At 35.5% G+C, this 22,887-nt stretch overlaps 1 protein-coding gene across 2 annotated transcripts in view; it reads right to left on the minus strand.

Moving 5' to 3' along the window:
• EPC2 (enhancer of polycomb homolog 2) overlaps positions 1–22,887 on the minus strand; it is a 107,741-nt gene that overhangs the window by 61,166 nt on the left and 23,688 nt on the right. For both annotated transcript variants that reach the window (XM_047771967.1, XM_047771968.1), the window contains exon 2: positions 6,380–6,539. In XM_047771967.1, coding sequence (XP_047627923.1) covers positions 6,380–6,539 — 160 coding nt within the window. The remainder of the gene's footprint in view (positions 1–6,379; positions 6,540–22,887) is intronic.

The following is a 22,887-nucleotide window of genomic DNA, read 5'->3' on the forward strand; positions in this document are numbered from 1 at the left end:
GTCAAGCATCTTTTCATGTGTCTGTTGGCCATCTGCAATTCCTTATTGGAAAAATGCATATTCAGTTCTTCTGCTACATTTTAATCAGGTTGTGTTTTTGATGTTGAGTTGTAGGAGCTGTTTATATATGTTGGATATTAATCTCTTATCAGTCATATCACTTGCAAATATTTTCTCCCATTTGGTAGCTTATTTTTTCCTTTTATCAATTTTAAGTCCCATTTATTTTTGCTTTTATTTTTTTAAGGAGACACATCCAAAAAAATATTGCTGCAATTTATGTCAGAGTGTTCTGCCTATTTTTCTTCCAGGAGTTCTACAGTATCTGGTCTTACATTTAATCCATTTTTAGTTTTTGTACATGGTATTAGGCAACATTCTAATTGCAGCTGTCCAGTTTTCCCAGTACCACTTATTGAAGAGACTGTCTTTCCTCCATTGCATATTCTTGCCTCATTTTGCAGGTTAATTGACCTTAAATGTATGCGTTTATTTCTGGGCTCTCTATTCTGTTCCAGTCATCTATGTGTCTGTTTCTGTGCTTGTACATACCGTTTTCACTACTGTAGCTTTATAATATAGTCCAAAGCCAGAAAGCATGATTCCTCCAGTTCTATTCTTTCTCAAGATGGTTTTGGCTATTTGAGGTCTTCTGTGTTTCCACACAAATTTTAAAACTATTTGTTCTAGTTCTGTGAAAAATGCTCTTGGTACTTTTTCTTTAATAGTGAATGAAGTAAATGCATATAGGGCCAAGGGGCATGCTCCTTGTACTTAGACTTCTATTTCATCTCTCTATCCAAGACTGTCAAATGCTGATTTTGCTTTTCCCAAATACCTGTCATAACTTAATATTTAATATTTTCTAAGTTTCAGGGCTTCTCGTCTTTTCCTGGATTAGTGGTTACCCAGATACTTTTCTAATATTTCAGCCCTAATGCCCATACTCACAGATTTCTGCAAGGATAGCAGGCTGGGCACAATCTCTGAGAACAGGAGAAGACCCTTAAAGCCAACTAATCTGAATATAGGTTGCCCTCAGGGTCTGACCTTGCTCATGTCCCTGTTATCATTTCGCTAACTGCATCAACCTGGGATCCAGCTTCACCAGAATTTGTGTATTCTCCACAAATCTGACACAAACTGCTTCTGTACCTGTGGCATGGCTTTTCCAGTATTTATTTAAATGTGTGATGTTATTTTGTGAGATCTGTGCTCAATTTGACTTTTTTTTTACTACATATCCAGTGAAACTGTCATAGAAAAATGATGTTCTTAGAATGCTGCCTTTTCACCAAAAAGTTTTACTGTATTAACTGTTTAAACATTGTTTTGTGTCTTCACTTGGGATCTTTTCCAACTCTTTTCAATCAAAACAGGTTTGTTCTGCCAGTGCAAAAGGTCAGTTATCATCATTTTTGTTTAATGGGGTGAACTGCAAAAGACATTCCAAGGATATTAAGATTGAAGTTGGATGTTAGGTCTGCATTTATCTCTTGCTGAAGAACTAGTAGAATATACAGGTCCACTTTACACTAAATAAGTGGAATTTTTCTTCTTTTTCCAAGTGTAGACTCGACAATGGTCAGCTTCACTGAACTGGGGAGTCAGTTTCAAGTGTACTGAGGTGTAAAGCAGTGTACACACACAGACAGGAACCTTCCCAGGGCTTAAGATCTTGGCTCCAGACACAAACTACAGAATTCAATTTCCCTTGAGTGAGTTCATCTCCTTGTCTGACAAATAACAAGAAAGTGCTACCCCACCAATCCTTTTTCCTGAACTACTTCTTTCAGCCAAGAAGCAGGTGAGACATTCTACTGATCTGTGTTTGTAGGTGTCATGCACTGAGAAGGGGAAGTGAACTTTCATTTCAAAACAAGAAAAGGAGTCCCGTTTCAAAGAAGCATTTAATTGAGTTCAAAACTGGACATAAATTCACTTCAGAATACTTATGAAACAACAGCTCAAGTTCCTTCTTGTTCTAAAATTCTAAGACACCTCAGGAACAACTGCAAAATACTAAACAAAATGGATAATGGGAGGTGGAAATAAGAACTTATTATTGCAAACAAAGTCATTTCCTTAAGGAGAAAAATGTGGATCCTGAATTTAATGAAGTTCTTTTTTCTTTTTTTGCTTTTTAGGGCTGCACCCATGGCATAGGGAAGTTCCCAGACTAGAGGCTGAAGTGGAACTGCAGCTGCCAGCCACAGCCACAGAAACGTCAGATCCAAGCCACATCTGCGACCTACCCCACAGCTCACGGAAACAATGGATCTTTAACCATCTGAGTGAGGCCAGGGATTGAACCTGCATCCTCATGGATACTAGTCGGGTTTGTTACCACTAAGTCACAATGGGAACTCCCTAGTGAAGTTCTTAAACTCCAAAATGAAAGTATTTTAACATCTGGATTGAGGTACCCAAAGTAAATTTGTTATAAAAGTAAATAAAATCGAGGTAGTATTTTCTACATGTGTCACACAACTGACCAGTGTGCAGAAATGGCCTAAATGAGGAACAGTTTGAATATTTTGGGTCCTCAAAGACTATGTATCTCCAAGACGCTTTCAACCTGATCAGAATACCCCAATATGGGTTACCACGGAGAAATGGTACTGAAAGGGACAGGAAGGAACAGACAGGCTTATGTCATATCCATAACAAGATTGGAGTCATTCCACTCTCAACTCCTTCTTGGCAAACACTTTTTGTCCTAAAAAGACATTGGTGAAAAACTGATCTCAGTTTTTAACTTGGATCCATACAGCTGGTCTCTTAATTTCACTGAATACACCATTAATTTTATTCTTATATTTAATTCTGTATACAATTTTGAGTCCTACAAGATTGATGTCTCAAAGATGCCATGATGTGTATGCTTTTTACCTTACCATTCATTCACTCATTTATTTACTTGGCAACTATTTAACTGAATACCTAAATCACAGGCCAGGGACTACAGTACACAGTAAAATTAAAAAAAAAAAAAAAAAAGTCCCTCCTCTCAATGAGCCTTATAACCTAGTGAAGCAACAGAGGGCAAACAATCACAACGCATGTGGTTGACACCACAATGAGGGCGTGCACATGACACAGGAGACCTTGAGGTAAGCAGTGCCAAGAACTCTGCTTAGAGGGGTCAGGAAGAGGCTCCTAAAATTAGTCCCGGAGACAAGCCTTGGAGAACAGGTTGTGTTTTAACAAGGGGAGGAGAGAAGTAATGGGCTATGTAAAGGCATGGAGAAAAGAGAAAATAAGGGGTAAGTCAGAAAGTTACAAGTAGCTTATTATTGTAGTTGAAAGTGTGTACAGGAATTGAGGTTGAGGAGGGGTGGTATTGAGACTATAGTGTGGGACCATATGATGAATGAGATGCAGCTTCTGTTCCTGAGGAGCTTTCAGTCTAAAGGAGGAAAGAGACCCTCCAGCAGTTCCTTTCAATGAGACTGGTGTCATGGAGGAAAAACACACAGCACAGCGGTGGGGGTGGGACCTTAAATATCATAAAAATGTGTTAAAATCTTATTCTATAGGCAACAATGAGTCTTTGAAAAATTCTAAATGGGTAATAATCACAATAGTGGCAGTGGGGATATACTGGAAGGCAGGCAGACTAGAGGAGAGAGACTAATACAAAGTTTCTGCCAAAGTCCAGGCAAGCAATGTGATGGGCCTAAGTTAAGCCACCCTACTGTGGCTACTGCACTTTTCTAGACAGGCAAATGGGAAGTAATTCTTTCAAATCCATCATTAAAAGAAGAAAAAGAAAATCCAAAGCAGTATTTTCTGAAATTCTTAAATTTTCTGAAATTTAACGGCTTAGAGAGAAGTTATGTTAAGAAGAATTTTTTTAAGCCTTCCTTGAAAAGAGTGTCAATGATAACAAGAGCTTAAATTTTAGTATAGATAACCCTAAGGTCAATAACGCATATAGGTAAGCAAATAATGGAACATAGTTGGATGGAAAATTACACATACACTGAAAATGATAATTGAAGACTATATAGAAAACTGAGGAACTTAAAATATAAGGAGAAAAGGCAAGAAAAATATTGTATAGTACAATTTAGTATAGTATATAGAATATATATGCTGAAAGACTAAAAAAGAAAATGAAATAATTAAAATGATTTTCTATTATTTTTATTCCATTTATTACAGCAATAGGATAAAATGAAAAAACAAACAAACAAAAAAAAAAACTCAACACAAGATTAACATTTATTGTATCTAATGGGAATGACCCAGATGGGGTTACACCCAATTTCTGGTTCTTGGTTTCCTAGAATGGCTTTTACAGTGGTCCTAATTGTCCAGCTATACTGTTACTAAAATTTAAAAAAGAAATTTTTAAAGGATACCTTTGCTTGAAAAATCTTATAATTCCTAAGCTATCTTGCTCCTGATTCAAAGACAAGGAAAATTCAACAAGCTAAAGGGACTCAAAGTCAAAGACACAGAGGAAAGAAATCACATACTTTTTGCAGTGTGCTTCTCTTGAATGTTTAGAAGAAAAGTCTCTGGAACATGGTTCTGACATCTAAGGGCTTTTAAAAAGCCATTTAAAAACAACTGAACCAGTGGACAAACATGCCATTTATTGAGCATCTATAAGCCATGCACTTTACTCTAAAGATACAAAGGGAAAATAAAACATAGTCCCTGCCCTCAAGGAGCTCACAATCTAAAAGGAGAAAAAGAATGGTTACAAATAATTGCAATAAAGTATGGTGAGTCCTCTGATAGGGGTATGTACAAGGTACTGAGATAAGTAAATAAGAGAGGCAGAATGAGATATCAGGGTAAGCTTTAAAGGGAGTTAGGTCTTAAAAGCTACAGAAAAGGTAAGAAGACTTCAACAGCACATGTAAGGAAATGTGAAATGTGAAACAAGGCAGACATGAATAATTTTAAGTTCTCCCCTACATACAGAGAGTGAGGGAAAGAGCAATAGGAAACAAGGTTAAAGGAGTAGCAGGAGTAACAAATGACAAAGGGCCTTGTATTCAAATTAGAGAATTTGGCTATTACTGAATTTTGTTATATCAGATGCACCATTACTTTACATACTTGAAGAAAAAAAAAGCTTATACTAGGGTCTACTATGAAATTTAATAGAATATTCCCACATAAAGCTAAACTACCAAAGGGCAACTACCTCAGTTTAAGATAAAGAAATAAACCAGCCATGCAGAAAGGAACAGCAAGAAACTATATTTCTCAACTTGCTCTTAGGTGGAAGGAGGGGTAAAAAAAATCTGACAACTGAATTCCAAGCAGGTCTGCAGCCTACTTGTGTGGTCGAAAAATGAACAAATAAAACTCCAGCTACCAATGTGGTCCGAAAACAAACAAGTGAAGACTTTTAAGTGGTCTCAGGTTGGTCCCCAGATGACTAGCAAAAACAAGTAGAAATTCTCTTTTAGATAAACCACTTTCATCCAAGACAAAAGAAATTTAAGATGAAATCTCATTTCAAAGATGACAAATGCACATCTTAGAATCAATGAGAAACAGAAAACGTTTCAAAATTACCTGGAGAATTTAAAAAAAATACTTATTACCAGGTTGCATACCAGAGATTCTCATACAGGGAGGCTTGAAGCAGAGCCCTAGAATCTGTATTTTAATAACCTACTCAAGATTTTTTTGGTGATTTTTTTTTTTAACACAACCGGACCAGAAGCCAACACACTAGCATCTGTCTGCAAAATCAGCTGAAAACTCCTACTGTAGAATAAAGAACAGCAGGATTTTAGGCCACACATAAAATTTGATCAAACTGACACTTCAGGAAGACTGCCTGGGTGCCAGTGGAGTTTGTGGAGAAGACAGACTAGAAGAAGGTAAGGATTGGAGATAGGAGATAGTAAATAGAACAGTCAGAATATTACTGAAATAATATTAAAGCAAGAGATGGTGATTAACAGTAACAATGGAGAGAAAAATAAGAGTAACAAAGGTGGCAGAATTAGAATTTTATAAAAACTACACAGAGGCAGAGGTGTAGAATCTAATTTTAAAAATTTCAGAAGACTCGTCGCCCCAATCAGCATTATAGCCACTATGCCTTGAAAAATAAATCTAGTTTATGTATGCTAATCTACCACCTTTTAGCTGTATAATAAAGTGTGTTACAGAAAATCCTATACCACATAAACCATCAAATGTTCCAAATGCAACTCATACTCAAAATGATCTTGAAGTTCAGATGTAAGCACAGAGGGATTTTATTCTTTCATGTTTTACATTTCTATATATCAGTGTATATGAAATGAAAAATTAAAATCTCTTTGGGCAAAAACAGAGAAAGGATTTTCATTGGTTGATAAAGTTAAATTACAAACAGAAAACAATGAATTAACAAACTTACGCTGAATATGAATGAACTGTTTTGGCTGTTTAAACTCTCCTTTGTACAAGCGATTGTAATAGTTGACGTTGCTCTCTGCCTCAGGAACTGGGATGACCATGCTCTCTTTTTTTTCTCTAAACACTTGTTGTGCTGAAATAGCTCGCTGTAAATGATGTTCCTGGAAAATGTAAAGTAGGCAACATGAGTTGTTTTAATAATGTCAAATCAATGCATCAACTCTATTTAAAATTTATTTTAATTACTGCAAAGTTCTTTAAGAATCAATTCATAAATAGTTCCTTTGCCACAGACCTACATTCTCCTTAAACACTTGTGCTCATATTTATATCACCATAGATGATTACAATTTTAATAAGTAGAATTTTAACAAAGATTAAGTATTCACCAACTAGAATTTAACATCTCAGTGACATGAAAATTGAACACTTGTCTGTGAAACTGAGGTGTTTAACACCAATACCAGAGTACCGAAAAATATGCAAATGCAGGAAAAGAATTTGTAGCACAGATTTTAGGTATCTTCTGCATTTATATACCTGAAACTTCAACAGTACAAAACTCTGAATAACTCAAATTATGTTCAACAGACTATATTACTATCACAGCAGGTAATATTTTTTTTAGCAAAGGTTAAACAAAAAGTTCTTATAAAATACACCCATATTCTAATAACTTCTACCTCTACCACTCAGCAGATACTTTCTCCCTTGACCCACTACGAACCATTCCCAGCAAAGCACCTTTACCTTGCAGAAAGTAAATTAGGTCTTGTTACTCCCCAAAAGATCCCCTTCATGTTTAGATTAAAGGTTAAAAATCACTCAATGATTTATGAGATCTTATACTGCTCTGACCTTATCTCCTACTTTTCTCCTTCCAATCTTTATTCTAACCACACTGCCTCCTTTCCTTAAGGTTTCTAAACATCCAAAAGAATTGCTTCTGAAATTCTTTCAAGTCTCATCTCACCTGAGTGGCCTTTTGCAATCTCCCTATCTGAAAGAGTACTGGCTATGCTGTAATTTATAAATTAAGATTTATTTATCAATAGTCATCTTTTCAACATATTTCAAAACACCAAGTAGGAAAGGAGATACTACTCCTGTCACTGAGAATTATGAGAGAATGAGAGGCAGATTCTGCCATTAAGGAACTCAGCCAGTGGAAGAGAGATATCTAGGTATGCAATCATGTTTGAGCTTGACAAGCATGTCTCTTTTCAATTAATCAAACCACTCATTTTGGGAGGACAAAGATGCCCAAAGAAAGTAAAATCTAAACTAAGAGTTTTAGGATCAAGAGAGATTTAGCAAGGCAAAAGAGGAAAAGAAGAAACAATTCAGGCAGAGAATATCACATAACATTTCAAAAGGACAAAAGCCCAGAGACATCCAATAAAGGGCAAGCAGTTGAACAGGAGGGTGGTAGTGGCTTAGATTTGAGAATTTATTCACCTTCAGTGCCAGGTAGAAATGTTTTTCTTGGCATTCCCATTGTGCTCAGTGGTAATGAACCTGACTAGTACCCTTGAGGATGCAGGTTCCATCCCTGGCCCCACTCAGTGGGTTAAGGATCTGACTTTGCCATGAGCTGCAGTGTAGGTCGCAGACATGGCTCAAATCTGGTATTGCTGTGGTGGTGATGTAGGCTGGTAGCTGAAGCTCTAATTCAACCCTAGCCTGGGAACTTCCATATGCTGCAGGTGCAGCTCTAAAAAAAGAAAAAAGAAAGGAAAAAAAAAAGAGAGAGAGAGATGTTCTTCTTCATAGGGTAAGATCCAAGTTGGAGCACTAAATATATTTCCCCATACAAATACTGCTACCAATTTGGTTAAAATCTATTAGTAGTAAAAATTTTTGAGGTAACTAAGAAATGATGACGGGGCCAAACACACAAACAGCATCAAGAAACTAGGAAGCCAGGCCTTCGGTGAGCAATTTATAGTATTATTTAAGCCTATATTTTCCTATTACCTTGATGACATTTCACCTCTCCTGGTCAAAGTAAGTGATATAATACGCAATGCCATACTGTATTTATATGTTTTACAGTTTTCAAGGAACACCCACAGTCCATCACATGCCTATCGGCTCTTTACAAATTTGGGACACAGGGGTAGACATTGTCAAGAAATAATTGATTTGTTCTTAACAAAGATGTGTAAGATAGAAGGGAATTGAATTTCAGGACTCTGATTCCAGAATTCCTTGACTATCCCATTCTTACTAGATAAGTCTGTTAAAGATGAAAAACCATGTTCTTAAAATGCTAATAGTCCATAAATACAGGTAACAAAAGGAAACTGAACATATTTTTTATTTGAAGAGATTCATGTGATATATATTTGACTTCACTCTAAGTACAAAACATTTTTAATTATTACCCAATTTTTGAAATACATCTTTAATACATTAATATTTAACATTAATTTTACAAATGAGAAAATTTAAAAACAGGTCTTAACACAGATGACAGATGATAGATATAGCCAGAAACTGAGGAGCCAGACCATGACATACTCCCCCATTTTAATTTACAGACAAAATTTAGCTCTAGGAATAAATTCTCAACTATCATTTCCTTTCCTAGATTATCAGTCTCTCAAACACCCCCGAAAAAATTCAGAGAAAAACAATGAAATGGCTTCTAGAGGCCTGTGCTTCATTTAATAGCCATAACGAGTGGTAAACATACAAACATACAGATTTTATTAGGGGAAGGGGTTGACAGGAATAATGGTGACTCCTTGTTAACACGCTGGTTTTATACACTGTGAGGTTAATTTTAAAAATAACTAAAAACCAAACACTACTTAATTTCCTTTCCTTAAAAAGCATATCTTTGATCCACCAACTCCACTAATGGAATTCATCAAAAGGCAACAAACAAATGGTCAACAGCAACTAAATAAAAATGCTCATCATGGCATTGCTTTAATACCAAAAAAACCAAATCTAAATAGCAATACAGAATTAGTTTATAGGTCATGTTGTATTCATGAAATAGAACTCTTAGGTAGTAGTAATAAACAACACAATGTAGGAGTTCCTGCTGTGGCGCAGGAGGTTAATGATCTGGCTTATCTCTGTGGAGGTACTGGTTTGATCTCTGGCCTGGTACAGTGGGTTAAGGATCCAGCATTGCTGTAGCTGTGGCCTAGGTTGCAGATGCAGCTTGGATATTCGATCCCTAGCATGTGAACTTCCGTATGCCACTGGGGCAAGCTGAAAAAGTTTTTAAAAAGTAAAAATATAAAAAAAAATACAACATAGACCTCTATTGATCTAAAAATGTATTAGGATATTAAGTCTAAAAGCAGGTTATAAAATAACATGTATAAATATAAATAAATATGTACAAACAGAAAAAAGCCTGGAAGACTACAGAACAGAATATTCTACAAAATGCTAACTATTTAGATGGCTTTTATTTTCTTCTGTGCACCCTTCTGCAGTTCCAGAATTTTCCGCAGTAAATCTATATTACTTTCATCAATTCTAAAAAACACTATAAAAGTTTTACATCTTAAGTGAAGGAACTCTCCACCAAAATACACAAAATCACTTCTTATGGTTACTGAGGCATGCTGAAATATCTTTTAGAAACCTACCACGTTATACTTAAGCATGTTTTGTGTTTTCCAAGAAATATTATACATTTTCTGTACTTTATATTTTTCCTAGTAACACATGAAATTACATGATAAGCCATTAACAGCAAACTAAAAGATGTTAAATAATTCATGACTTCTAGTCATGTATATAATAAGTACCAAGCACAATCCTGCAAGGTACAGGGAAGAAATAATTTTTCTTTTGGAGATGAGTAAACTAATACTCCATGATTTCTATGACAGAAATCAGCAGGACTGAAATTTGAAACAATATTTGTATGTCTCTTTTCCATCTTGCCAAGCTCATGCCCCAATGTGTTGGCTATCAGAATCTATCAATTGAGTTAGGCTGCATACAAAGTCAAACATTTTTCACTGATATTTTAAAACTTAACATCTAAAATTCCTAATTAAATATAGCCAATTGAATAACTACATTTATCTACTCTATCTCACTATAATTATTCATAAACTTACTAGTAATGGACTAAGAAACTTATTAAGCCACAATGACAAACTGAATTAGAGATGAGCCATCAGCACAAAACAGAATGTAGCAAAATTCTGGGAGATCAAAATCAAAACAGGAAGTTTCAAATCCTTACACAGGAGAAAAAAATAAAGCTGAGCCCATCTGACCCACAGAAAACCACATGAGGGGGATTCTGAAACACTAGCTAGAAACAGCCAGAGTAAGACAAGTCATTCTTTGTCTACTCCTCAAAAGCAGATCATTCTACACAGACTGAAGAGGGCACTATTCAACTAGGGATGTTATAAACCACCCCAAATCTACAAAAACAAAAAAACTTAGTAAGTCTATTACTATTATTAAAAACCAACAACAAGATTCAACATACCTCTAATAATGAACTCTCTCTACTCTGAAGAGGAGGGAAAGAAGAAAACTTAAATCACCTTGAATAAGAAATTTAAAAACTAAGATCAGAGGGAATTATCTTGTGGCACAGTGGATTAAGGACCTGGTATTGTCATTGCAGTGGCTCAGGTTCAATCCCTGGCATGGTATCTTCCACATGCCACAGGCATGGCCAAATAAACAGAAAAACTAAGATCAGAGAAGGGGGCAAAAGACTCAGGAAACAAAATGGAAAGAGTTGACTAAACTCAGAAAAGAAAGAAAAAGACAATTACCTCAGAGATGAAAACTAAAATTACTAGAAGCCCAGTGTAAAATATACTCAAAGATGTAAATACGTTGTATAAATGATGTCCAATAACCAAAAGAATAAAATAAGATGAAAAAGTAAAATGAGTATGAAAAAGACGGTAGGATGTAAAAACAGGCAAATGTGGAAAGACATTCATATAATTGGAGTCCTTGAAGAAAAACAAAATTGAAAAAAAGGAAATGCAACAGAACTAATATTGAGTATAAAGCATATAAATCTACTTACCAAAAAAAAAAAAAAAAAAGCCCAACAGGGAACAAGACAGCACAGGAGAACTTCCATCACCAGACATAACCTGATACCTCCTGGTATAATCGGGAAAAAGTATTCTGCTCACAGCTTCTCCCTTGGGAGGGAAGAAGGGTGGAGCATGTGTCTAACATTCCAAATTTTGGGGGAGTTGCTCAAGGGACTAACTTCTGCCTCACTTAACTCAGAAGGCTGACTGAACCAGCATTCTTTGGATGCCTGGGGGCTGTGGAGAACAAAAAAGAACTTAAGAGGCTTATTTCAACACCAGAAAACTTCCAGTACCACCGACAAACACCAGAGGGAGCAAAAGATTACATGATCCTGAAAAAAAAAAGGAATAAACCTTTTTAAGTGGGAAATTATGGGCACATGCCCAGAGAGTTATGTTCAGAAAAGGTTTGGGGGCTTCCAGACTCCCCCTCCACCCCCAGATTGACTGGTGAAGGTCTTCCACTGTGTGAAGCCAATTCATAAAGACTGGGAGTGGTAGCTGTTTTTTCAAATGCACAAATTACAGCAGTAAATAAAAAAACAAACAAACAAGGAACATGAAAAAACAGGGAAATATGGGTCAAAGGAACAAAATAAATCACCAGAAACTCACCGTAAGAAAAAAAATCTCTAAATTATTTGACAATAAAAATTTAAAATAAACATCTTAAAAAAGCTCAAGGCATTAAAAGAGAACACAAAAACAAAATCAGGAAAGATGATGCATGAACAAAATGCAAATATCAAAAAAAGAAAGAAAGAAAGAAAACTTTAAAGAACCAAATGGGAAGTGTGGAGCTGAAGATTGCATTAACTGAATTTAGGAGAGAAAAAAAAAAAATTCACCAGAGGGGTTCAACAGCTGACTTGATCAGGCAGAAGAAAGAATTAGTGAAATCAGAGAGGACACTTGAAATCACTGAGTCAGAGGACAAAACAACAAAAATGAATAAAGTCTAAGAAACTTATGTGACACTCTCAATAGACCAAGATACACACTATGGAAGTCCCAAAAGGAGGAGAAAGGTGCAGAGAGCTTACTTGAAGAAATAAATGGCCGAAAACTTCCCAAATCCAAGGAAAGAAAAGAACATTCAAAGTCAAAAAGCTCAAAGAAAAAAAACTCCAACTAGGCTGAACTCAAAAAAAACTCCAACTAGGCCTACACTAAGACATATTATAATCAAACTGTCAAAAGTCAAAGAGTCTGGAAAGCAGCAAAGGAAAAAGTAAATCATCAGGTACAAGGGAGCATCCAGAAGATTATCAGTAATTTCTCATCAGAAATATTACAGGCCAGAAAGCAATGGATGATATATTCAAAGGACTGGAAAAAACAAAACAAAACTGCCAACCACTAACCATATCTGGAAAACTTGTCCTTCAAAACTGAAAGAAATAAAAGATCTACCCAGATAAAGGAAAGCTGAGGGAGTTAATCACTGGTAGACCTGCCATACATCATATAAAGCTCTGTGGTAAAGGTATATATATAGACAAAGAATTTTGTAATACCAAAATAGCATTGCATAAGTCTTTTCTTTTTTTGGGGGGGGGGTCTTTTTGCCATTTCTTGGGCTGCTCCCACGGCATATGGAGGTTCCCAGGCTAGGGATCCAATCGGAGCTGTAACTGCCAGCCTATGCCAGAGCCACAGCAACGCAGGATCTGAGCCGCGTCTGCGACCTACACCACAGTTCACGGCAATGCCGGATCGTTAACCACTGAGCAAGGACAGGGATCGAACCCGCAACCTCATGGTTCCTAGTCGGATTTATTAACCACTGTGCCACGACGGGAACTCCACATAAGTCATTTTTAATTCTAGTATAGAATTTAAAAAATAAAAGCAAAAAAAGCCCCAACTTATCAGTTTAACACAGTGTTCTAACTATATGAAACTTTACGTAATCCCTACGGTAACCACAAAGAACATGCCTAAAGACACACAGAAGAAAATGAGAAAGGAATCAAGCATGACACTGCAAAAGAAAAAAAAAGAAAAAAAAATCAACAAAATTTGGCAAGTCAGAAAAAGAGGGACAAGATAACCACAAAGACATACAGAAAACAACAAAACAGTAAAATAAGTCCCTCACTATCAGTGATTACTTTAAATGTAAACAGAGTAAACTTCCCAATCAAAAAAAAAAGACACTGAGTGACTGAACAGATTAAAAAACAAAATCCAATTATATATTATCTAAAAGAAACTCATCATTTTAGGTATAAGGGAATACATAACCTAAAAGTGAAAGGATGGAAAAAGATATTCTATGCAAAAGAATAGAAACTTAAGACAAAAAGGTAGGTCAAATACTATCTTAAGTCACAAAAGCACCCATTACACAATGACGAAAAGATCAGGTCACCAGGAAGCTACAGCAATTATAAATATAAATGCACATAACAACAGAGCACCCAGATATATAGAACAAACACTGACAGAACTGAAGGGAGAAATACACAGTAATACAATAGTAGGAGATTTCAATACCCCAAATCATCTTTCCTGATTTTGTTTTTGTGTTCTCTTTTAATGCCTTGAGCTTTTTTAAGATGTTTATTTTAAATTTTTATTGTCAAATAATTTAGAGATTTTTTTTCTTACGGTGAGTTTCTGGTGATTTATTTTGTTCCTTTGACCCATATTTCCCTGTTTTTTCATGTTCCTTGTTTGTTTGTTTTTTTATTTACTGCTGTAATTTGTGCATTTGAAAAAACAGCTACCACTCCCAGTCTTTATGAATTGGCTTCACACAGTGGAAGACCTTCACCAGTCAATCTGGGGGTGGGGGGGAGTCTGGAAGCCCCCAAACCTTTTCTGAACATACCTCTCTGGGCATGTGCATCATCTTCAATAATGAATACATCAACCAAACAGAATATCAATAAGGAAACAGATGGCTTGAACAACACTAAGACCAACTGAACTTAACCAACATATACAGAACACTATACTGTATAGAAGCAGAGCACACATTCTTCTCAAGTACACACAGAAAATTCGTCAGAACAGATCACATGTTAGGCCACAAAACAAGTTTTACCAAATTTAATAAGACTGAAATCATACCAAGTATCTTTTCCAACCACAATGGAATTAAACTAGAAATCATCAGCAAAAGGAAAACTGGAAAATTCACTAATACGTGGAAACTGAATATACTTTTGAACAATCAACAGGTCAAGAAAAATTACAAAGGAATTTTGAAAACGGACAAATGAAAACACAACAAAACAAAACTCAAAGGATAAAGCAAAAGCAATACTAAGAGATCTCAAATCAACAAACTAATTTTACACCTCCAGGAACTTGGAAAACAAACAAAACCCAAAGTTAGCAGAAGGAAGGAAATAAAAATTAGAGCAGAAATAAATGAAATTAAGAAGAAACAGATAAATTTCTAGAAATATACGACATACCAAGACTCAATCATGAAATTAAAAACGTGAACTGTAACTAGTAAGGATATTCAATCTATTGAATCAGTAATCAAACATCAACAAAGAAAAGCTCATCAACAGATGGCTTCATTGGAGACGTCTACCGACATTTAAAGAATTAACCACAATCCTTCTCAAAATCTTCTTTAAAAACTGTAGAGGAGAGAAAACTTCCAAACTCATTTTATGCGGTACTACTACTCTAATACCAAAATCAGACAAAGATACTACAAGGATGGTGGGAAGGTAAGGGAAATGAGTAAAGGTGGTCAAAATGTACAGAATTCCAGTTAAAAGATTAATAAGCCCTGTGGATATAAGGTACAGCAAGGTGACTACAGTATTATATATCTGAAAGTTGCTGAGAGTACATCTTCAAAGTCCTCCTTCACAGGCACACACAAAACTGTAAACGTGTGAGGTGACTTATGGTAATCATTTCACAACATATACATGTATCAAATCACTATGTTGTACGCCTTAAACTAATACAATTACAAGGAAAAAAACTATAGACCAATATCCCTGATGAATATCAATGCAAAGGCCCTCAGAAAAATACTAGCAATCCAAATTTAACCACAGATTAAGATGATTATACATCATGATGGCTTATTATTTATTTTTGGAATGCACGAATGTTCAATATATGAAACTGGTTAATGTAATATACCACAGTAAGAGAATGAAGGACAAAAACCACATGATTATTCCAACTGGCAGACTGAAAAAATTCAACACTTTCATGATTTAAGGAAAAAAAAAAACTCAACAAACTAGGAATACAAGGAAATTGTCTCAATCTAATAAAAACTATATATGAAAAGCCCACAGCTAACTATATGGTGAAAAATGAAAGTTGTTCCTTCAAGATCAGAAACAAAGCAAGGATGCCTACTTTTGCCACTTTTATTCAACACAGCACTAGAAGTCCTAGGGAAAGCAACTGCCAAGAAAAAGATGCCAAATTGGAAAGGGAAAAGTAAAATTATATCTGCCACAGATGACATGACCTTTATATAGACAACCTTAAAGATTTCACACATTAAAAAAAATTACGCCTGGTAAACACATTCAACAAAGTTACAAGATAGAAGATCAATACACAAAAATGAGTTGTGCTTCTACACAACTATAAATGATCTGTAAAGAAAATTATGAGAACAATCCCATTTACAACAGCATCAGAAAGAATAAAATACTAAGGAATAAACTTAACCAAAGAGGTGAAAGGCTTGCACAGTGAAAAACACAAACCAATGCTGAAAGAAATTAACAAAGACATAAGTAAATGGAAAGATATGCTGTGTTAATAGACTGCAAGGCTGAATATTAAAACCAGAACTATCATATTATCCAGTAATCCCACTTTTGGATATATAGCCAAAATAACTGAAAATAGGATCTCGAAGATATATTTGCACACCTATTTTATTGCAGTGGTCTTTTTGTTTTTGTTTGCTTTTTAGGGCCACACCTGCAGCATACAAAGTTCCCAGGCTGGGGTGGAGTTGGGGGGTGCAGTTGCGGGCCTATAGCACAGCAACGTGAGATCTGAGCCTTGTCTGTGACCCACACCACAGCTCACAGCAACACCAGATCCTTAACCCACTGAGCAAGGCTAGGGATCTAACCTGTGTCCTTATGGATACTAGTCAGGTTTGTAAACTGCTGAGCCACAATTTACAATAGCCAAGTGGTGGAAGCAATCGAAGTGTTTGTTGACAGATGAATGGATAAACAAAATGTGCTACATACATATGATGGAATATTAGCCTTAAAAAGGAAGAAAGTTCTGACACATGCTACCAACATAAAAGAAACTTGAGAATATTATGTAAATTGAAATAAGCTAGTCCCAAAAGGACAAATATTGCATGATTTCATTAAAGATCTAAAACAGTCAAACTCTTAAGTAGTGGTTATCAGAGGTTGGAGGAGAAGAAAAAAGGAAGTTGTTCAATGGATAGTTTCAGTTTTTCAAGATGAAAACAGTGCTAGGTATCTGCTGTGCAATATTGTGCATACAGTTAACACTACTGTACACATAAATATGATTAAGATAATAAATTTTAGGTTATGTATTTCTTTTTACCACAATAAAAAAAGTCCACCAAGTTAGCTGGCAAAAGTAACCCAGAACAACAGACTGACTGAATAAAACTACTTCAGAAATAAGGCCTCCAAACAGATAACAGTTAACAATAACATTATTATAAATTGATATATTATAATAACTTAAAAGGCCAAAAGAATCAGATGAATATCAGACTTTAAAAATAAGAGATAAAGCAAAGCATCAAAGGGGCAACATTTTCAGAAACCTCAGTGAACATAAAGTATAAACCACAAATTTTACATCCAGCTAATTTATACCTCATGTACCAAGGCTAAAGAAAGCACTCAGAATTCTGTAGGGGACTTTAGAGGAATCTACTAGAATAGCACTCTTCGGCAGAAATATACTGAAAGCCACAAATGTGATTCACAGATTTAAATTTCCAGTTGTCACTTTTCTTTCTTTCTTTTTTTTTTTTTTTTTTGCTTTTTAGGGCCACACCCACAGCATATGGAGGTTCCCTGCAAGGAGTCCAATCTGAGCTACAGCTGCAGGCCTATGACACAGCCACAGCAATGCCAGAACTGAGATGCATCTGTGACCCACAGCCACTGCAATGCTGGATTCTTAACCCACTGAGCGAGGCCAGGGATCGAGCCCACAACCTCATGGTTCCCAGTCAGATTCATTTCTGCTGCACCACAATGGGAACTTCATAGTTGTCACATTTTAAAAAGTAAAAAACAGGAGAAATTAATACTAATAATATATCTTATTTAAGCCAATTTAAATATCCAAACATTATCATTTAAATCAATATAAAAAAATGTATGGGATATTTACACTTGCTTCTTCCATACCAAGTCTACAAAACCTATTATGTAATACATGTGTTTCACAGAACACCTTACTTCAGACCAGCCATATTTCAAATGCTCAAAAGCCACAAATGACTAGTGGCTACATATTGGAAAGTGCAGCTCATCTTCATCTTGGATTCATCCAACCAAGATATGACTGGAAAATTTCAGCAAAATTATATATTTACATGTATCTCAAAGATGGAAAAAAAGGCTGGACTGATGTACAAACATCTGCACACTAAAGTGGAAATAATGCAACTAAAAAGGGGAGGAGGGAAAAAAGATGACAGCAAAGTAAAAAAAAGAAACTAGCCAATGTAACATAATACAAAAATACTAAATATTACGAAAGAGTTGAGATCAAACATACTGTCATATCAATAAATATAAGGGGACTTATCTCACCTATGAAAACAAAAAGATTTTCAATTTGTCTCATAACCCAAGACTCTGTATACTTTACAGAAGGAACATACCCCTACCACTACCACCACAAAAAGTATACAAGAGTAAGAAGAATGAATGATAGTTTATCAGGTGGGAGTTCCCAGATGGCACAGCAGGTTAAGGATTCGGCCTTGTCACTGACATGGCTTGGATCACTACTGTAGTGTGGGTTCAATTTCTGCCACAATAAATAAGAAAATAAACAAGGCACATGCCTATTTTTTTTTTTTTTAAAAAAGAAAGTTTATTAGGTAGTGGAAAACAATAAGACAGACAAGCAGATCCTAACACCAGACAAACAGAATTCAAGCCAAAGAGCATTAAGTATGACGCAAAACCCAAAGTTCACATGAAGATTTTGAATATCTATACAAATTTATAAATATCTATAGATAAATAACATTTTATGATCAAATAACCATTTTATGAAGTAAAAGCTACAGATATGCAAGAACAGATTGATATACACTAATAACTTTAAAAGACTATTCAGTACAAGGCAAATCAAGTGGACAAAGAACAAGCAAGGACCTAAGCAACTTAATAAGGTAGATCTTATAGCTATATATCAAACTTCACACCCAATGCTCCGTTTTCTTAAGTACTCATGGAACTTCCATAAAATTGATCGTATATGAGCTAAGAACAATAAAGTACAGGGTATTATGAATGGAGTAGAGGGGATAAGGAGGTAGTGACAATTCTCTGAGCACATTCCCCTTGACAGGTCTAAATTTTAGAATCCTGTTAATGTTTCACATGCTGTAAAAATAAAATTATTATCAATAATCAAATTAATCTACAATCAAAATTAATGAGGGTGTGAAAAGAACCCAAAACAGAACACAAAGAAAAACAAATAAACTTCATTTATTAAAAATGAATATTCATATGTCTACAATGAAGGAGATGGGAAAGGAGTTTAAGTTCCTTTGGAAAATAGTGATTTGAAAGTCATCTGCGAAATTTAGACCATACACACTTCAAAGGATTGTTGTGATGATTATATAAGCTAATATGGTATTCAGAACAGTCCATGGCATAGCCAAGGACAGAAATTTCTTGTTTTTATTAAAATATATCACTTAAGTACAATATTCAAAACAGCGAAATTTTACGAAAACAAAAAAATTTTTTTTGACACACATAATGAATTTAGACAAAGGTATCAACTAATAGGGGAATTAAAAGGGGGTAAGGATAGTCCTGTCAACAAACTGTCTGGCCATCAGTCTTGGGGGGAAATAAGCCTATACTCCTACCTCAAATGATATACAAAAATTAACTCAAAATAGGTTACAGACCTAAACATAAAGCCTAAACTTATAAAACATCTACAAGAAATACAGGAGAAAAATCTTTTTTTTTTTCTTTTTCAGGGCTGCATGCATGGCATATGGAAGTTCCCAGGCTAGGGGTCAAACAGGAGCTGCAGCTTCTGGCCTATGCCACAGCCACAGCCACATCAGATCCAAGCCATGCCTGCAACCTACACTGCAGCTCTTGGCAATGCTGGATCCTTTAAGCCACTGAGCTTTTGAGGCCAGGGATCAAACCCACATTCTTATAGATACTAATCTGATTTTTAACCCGCTGAGCCACAATGAAAAGAAAAATTTTAGTGACCTTGGATTTGGCAGAGATTTCTTAGGGAGTTCCCACTGTGGTGCAGTGGGTTAAGAATCCAAGTACAGTAGCCTGGATTGCTGTGGAGGCATGGGTTTGATTCCCAAGCCCAGCATAGTGGGTTAAAAGAATCCAGAGTTGCCCCAGTTGTGGCGTGAGTCACAATTGCAGTTTGGATTCAATGCCCAGCCCAGGACTTTCATATACTGTGGGTGTGGCAATTAAAAAAAAAAAAAAAAAGACTTCTTAGGACATAAAACAATACAAATTATAAATGAAGTAACTGACAGAATGGACTTCCTCAAAATTCAAAAACTGTGCTATTCAAAATACATTCTTAAAAAGATGAAAGACAAGCCAGAAAAATACTCACAGTAAGTGTGTATGGTCTTGTATGCAAAATATATAAAGAACTCTTATAACTCAATAATAAGAAAAAATACAACTTTTAAAGAAAATGAGTCAATGATTTAAGCAACTTCTTCACTAAAGAAGGTACAGGAATGACCACCAAACACTTGAAAACATGCTCAACATCTTTGTATTGGGAAAATGCAAAATAAAACCTCAGAAAGTTTTGACTGCAAATCCACAAAATGACTAGAATTAAGAAACTGACAACATCAACTGTTGGTGGGAGCATAAAATGAAATCACCATTTTGTAAACTGTTGAGTACTTTCTTATAAAGTAAATATATACTTATCACATGACCTAGGAATGCTACTTACAAGTGTGTACTTGAAGTGTGTACTTCAGAAGTGAAACACACATCAACAAACAAACTGCATGGGAATGTAAACTGCAATCTTACTCACAATAGCCAAAAACTGGAAATAATAATAAAAAAAATCCCATTAAAAGGTGAATAAATAAAGTAAATACATTTATTCAAAGGGATGCTACCCAGCTAAAAGAAAAAAGAGGAGGGAGGTGGGGGGGGTGCATAGACAAACTAATCATATACACAACACAGGCGAAACTCAAAAGTTCAGAAAGCAATAGATACAAGCAGCTACATACTGTATGAACAGGCAAAACGAATCTACAGTAACTGAAATAAGATGAGAAGCTGCCTGAAAAGTGGGAAAGTGGGCGGGAGATATGACTGCAAATGGATTAAAAGGGACTTCTGTGGGGAATACAAATGTTCTATCCTTTGTTTGAGGTGGTGGGTACACAGGTATATTTGTTTATTAAAACACAGAACCATAAACAAAATAAATGTTTTACACTGTATGTAAATTATACTTTAATAAAGCTGATTTTTTAAATCTAGAAAAAGTAACTTCTCACGTAAACAAAAATTTAATGTAAACAAAACATGCTGGTAAGGCAATCATTATTCACAATGTTGTTGAAACTATGATGAGTAAAACAGAAACTTTCAAGAATGAGTGCTAGTGAATGTGTTAATATGTAAATTGGTATGCTTTGGAGAACATTTTGGTAATATGATTCTAAGTCTTCAAAAATTTTCTAACGTTAACCTATTATTTACACAGTAATTATAACAAGCAAAACTGGAAAACAATCTTATTTTGCCCAATACTGGAGTAATTATAGTTTTGTATATCCACGATAAACTTACACACTAACATTTTAAACTTTTTTTAAGGGGTTCTTTTATTTTGTTCTAACATATTAGGTTGTTTTTAGTGTTTGTTTGCTGGTTTTGTCTTCTTAGGGCCGCACTTGTGGCATATGGAAGTTCCCAGGCAAGGGGTCAAATCAGAGCTGTAGTTGCTGACCTATGCCAAAACCACAGCAAGGCCAGATTCTAGCCTTGTCTGCGACCTATACCATAGCTCACGGCAACACCAGATCCTTAATCCAGTGAGAGAGGCCAGGGATCAAACCCTGTCCTCATGGATACTGGTCGGGTTCTTAACCCACTGAGCCACAACAGGAACTCCCATTTAAAACTTGAAATATAATTTAATGATATTTGAAATATAATTTAATGATATTTGAAAATGCTTACACATTATATAGAAAAAGCCAGCAACAAAAATCACATACTGAAGATAATCTCAAATATGAGGTAAATGAATGATAGTTGACAGCATGCATAAATGCATAATTAAAAAGTGAAGAACAAAGCTGGAAAGAAATATGCCAAAGTGTTAGCTAGTGAAACTATAGGTAGCTTCCATTTTTTTTCTCTACATTTTCTACAGTTCAAAGAATATGTATCAACTAATGCCAATCTTTAAAATCACCTAAGTTGAGCTCTTTCATGATTAGAAAAAGGAAAAGATAGAGGAAAACGAAGAAAAAAGGACTCGGTAAGTCTTACCCAATTCCAATTAAATCTGCTTTTTTTCTAGTACTAATTTTGTAAATCTGATTCTCACTCCTGGCAGCATAATAAAATCACCTGGTGAGGTCAAATATGCACTATATGGGAGGTAAAAGAGGCAGCAGAAACCAGTTAAAAAGCTTCAGCAGCTAACTTCTACTCCCAACAAAGATGAAATACATACAGTGGATATTATTCAGCTATAAAAAGAAATGTAGTATTGATGTATGCTACAACATGGATGGATCTTTAAAACAATATACTATGTGAAAGAAGTCACATACAAAAGGCCACATATTGTATGACTCCATTTATAGGAAATGTCCAGAAATGACAAATCTATTAGTGGTTGTTATGGAGTGGCTGATAGGGGGTAGCGGGTTGGGGGGAGGTTCACAAGAGGAGGAAAAGTTTCCTTTTTTGAGGGTGGTGGAAATGTTCTGGAATAAAACAGCTGTGACACTGCATTACACTGTGAATGTACTAAACCCACTAAATTGTACAACTTAATATGGTGAGTTACGTGTTATGTGAATTTTATCACAATAAAAAAATTACAGGAGTTCCCGTCGTGGCTCAGTGGTTAATGAATCTGACTAGGAACCATGAGGTTGCAGGTTCGATCCCTGGCTTTGCTCAGTGGGTTAAGGATCTGGCATTGCCATGAGCTGTGGTGTAGGTTGCAGACTTGGCTCGGATCCCATGTTGCTGTG

Source organism: Phacochoerus africanus, chromosome 3 (assembly GCF_016906955.1).
Source record: "Phacochoerus africanus isolate WHEZ1 chromosome 3, ROS_Pafr_v1, whole genome shotgun sequence".
NCBI lineage: Eukaryota > Metazoa > Chordata > Mammalia > Artiodactyla > Suidae > Phacochoerus > Phacochoerus africanus.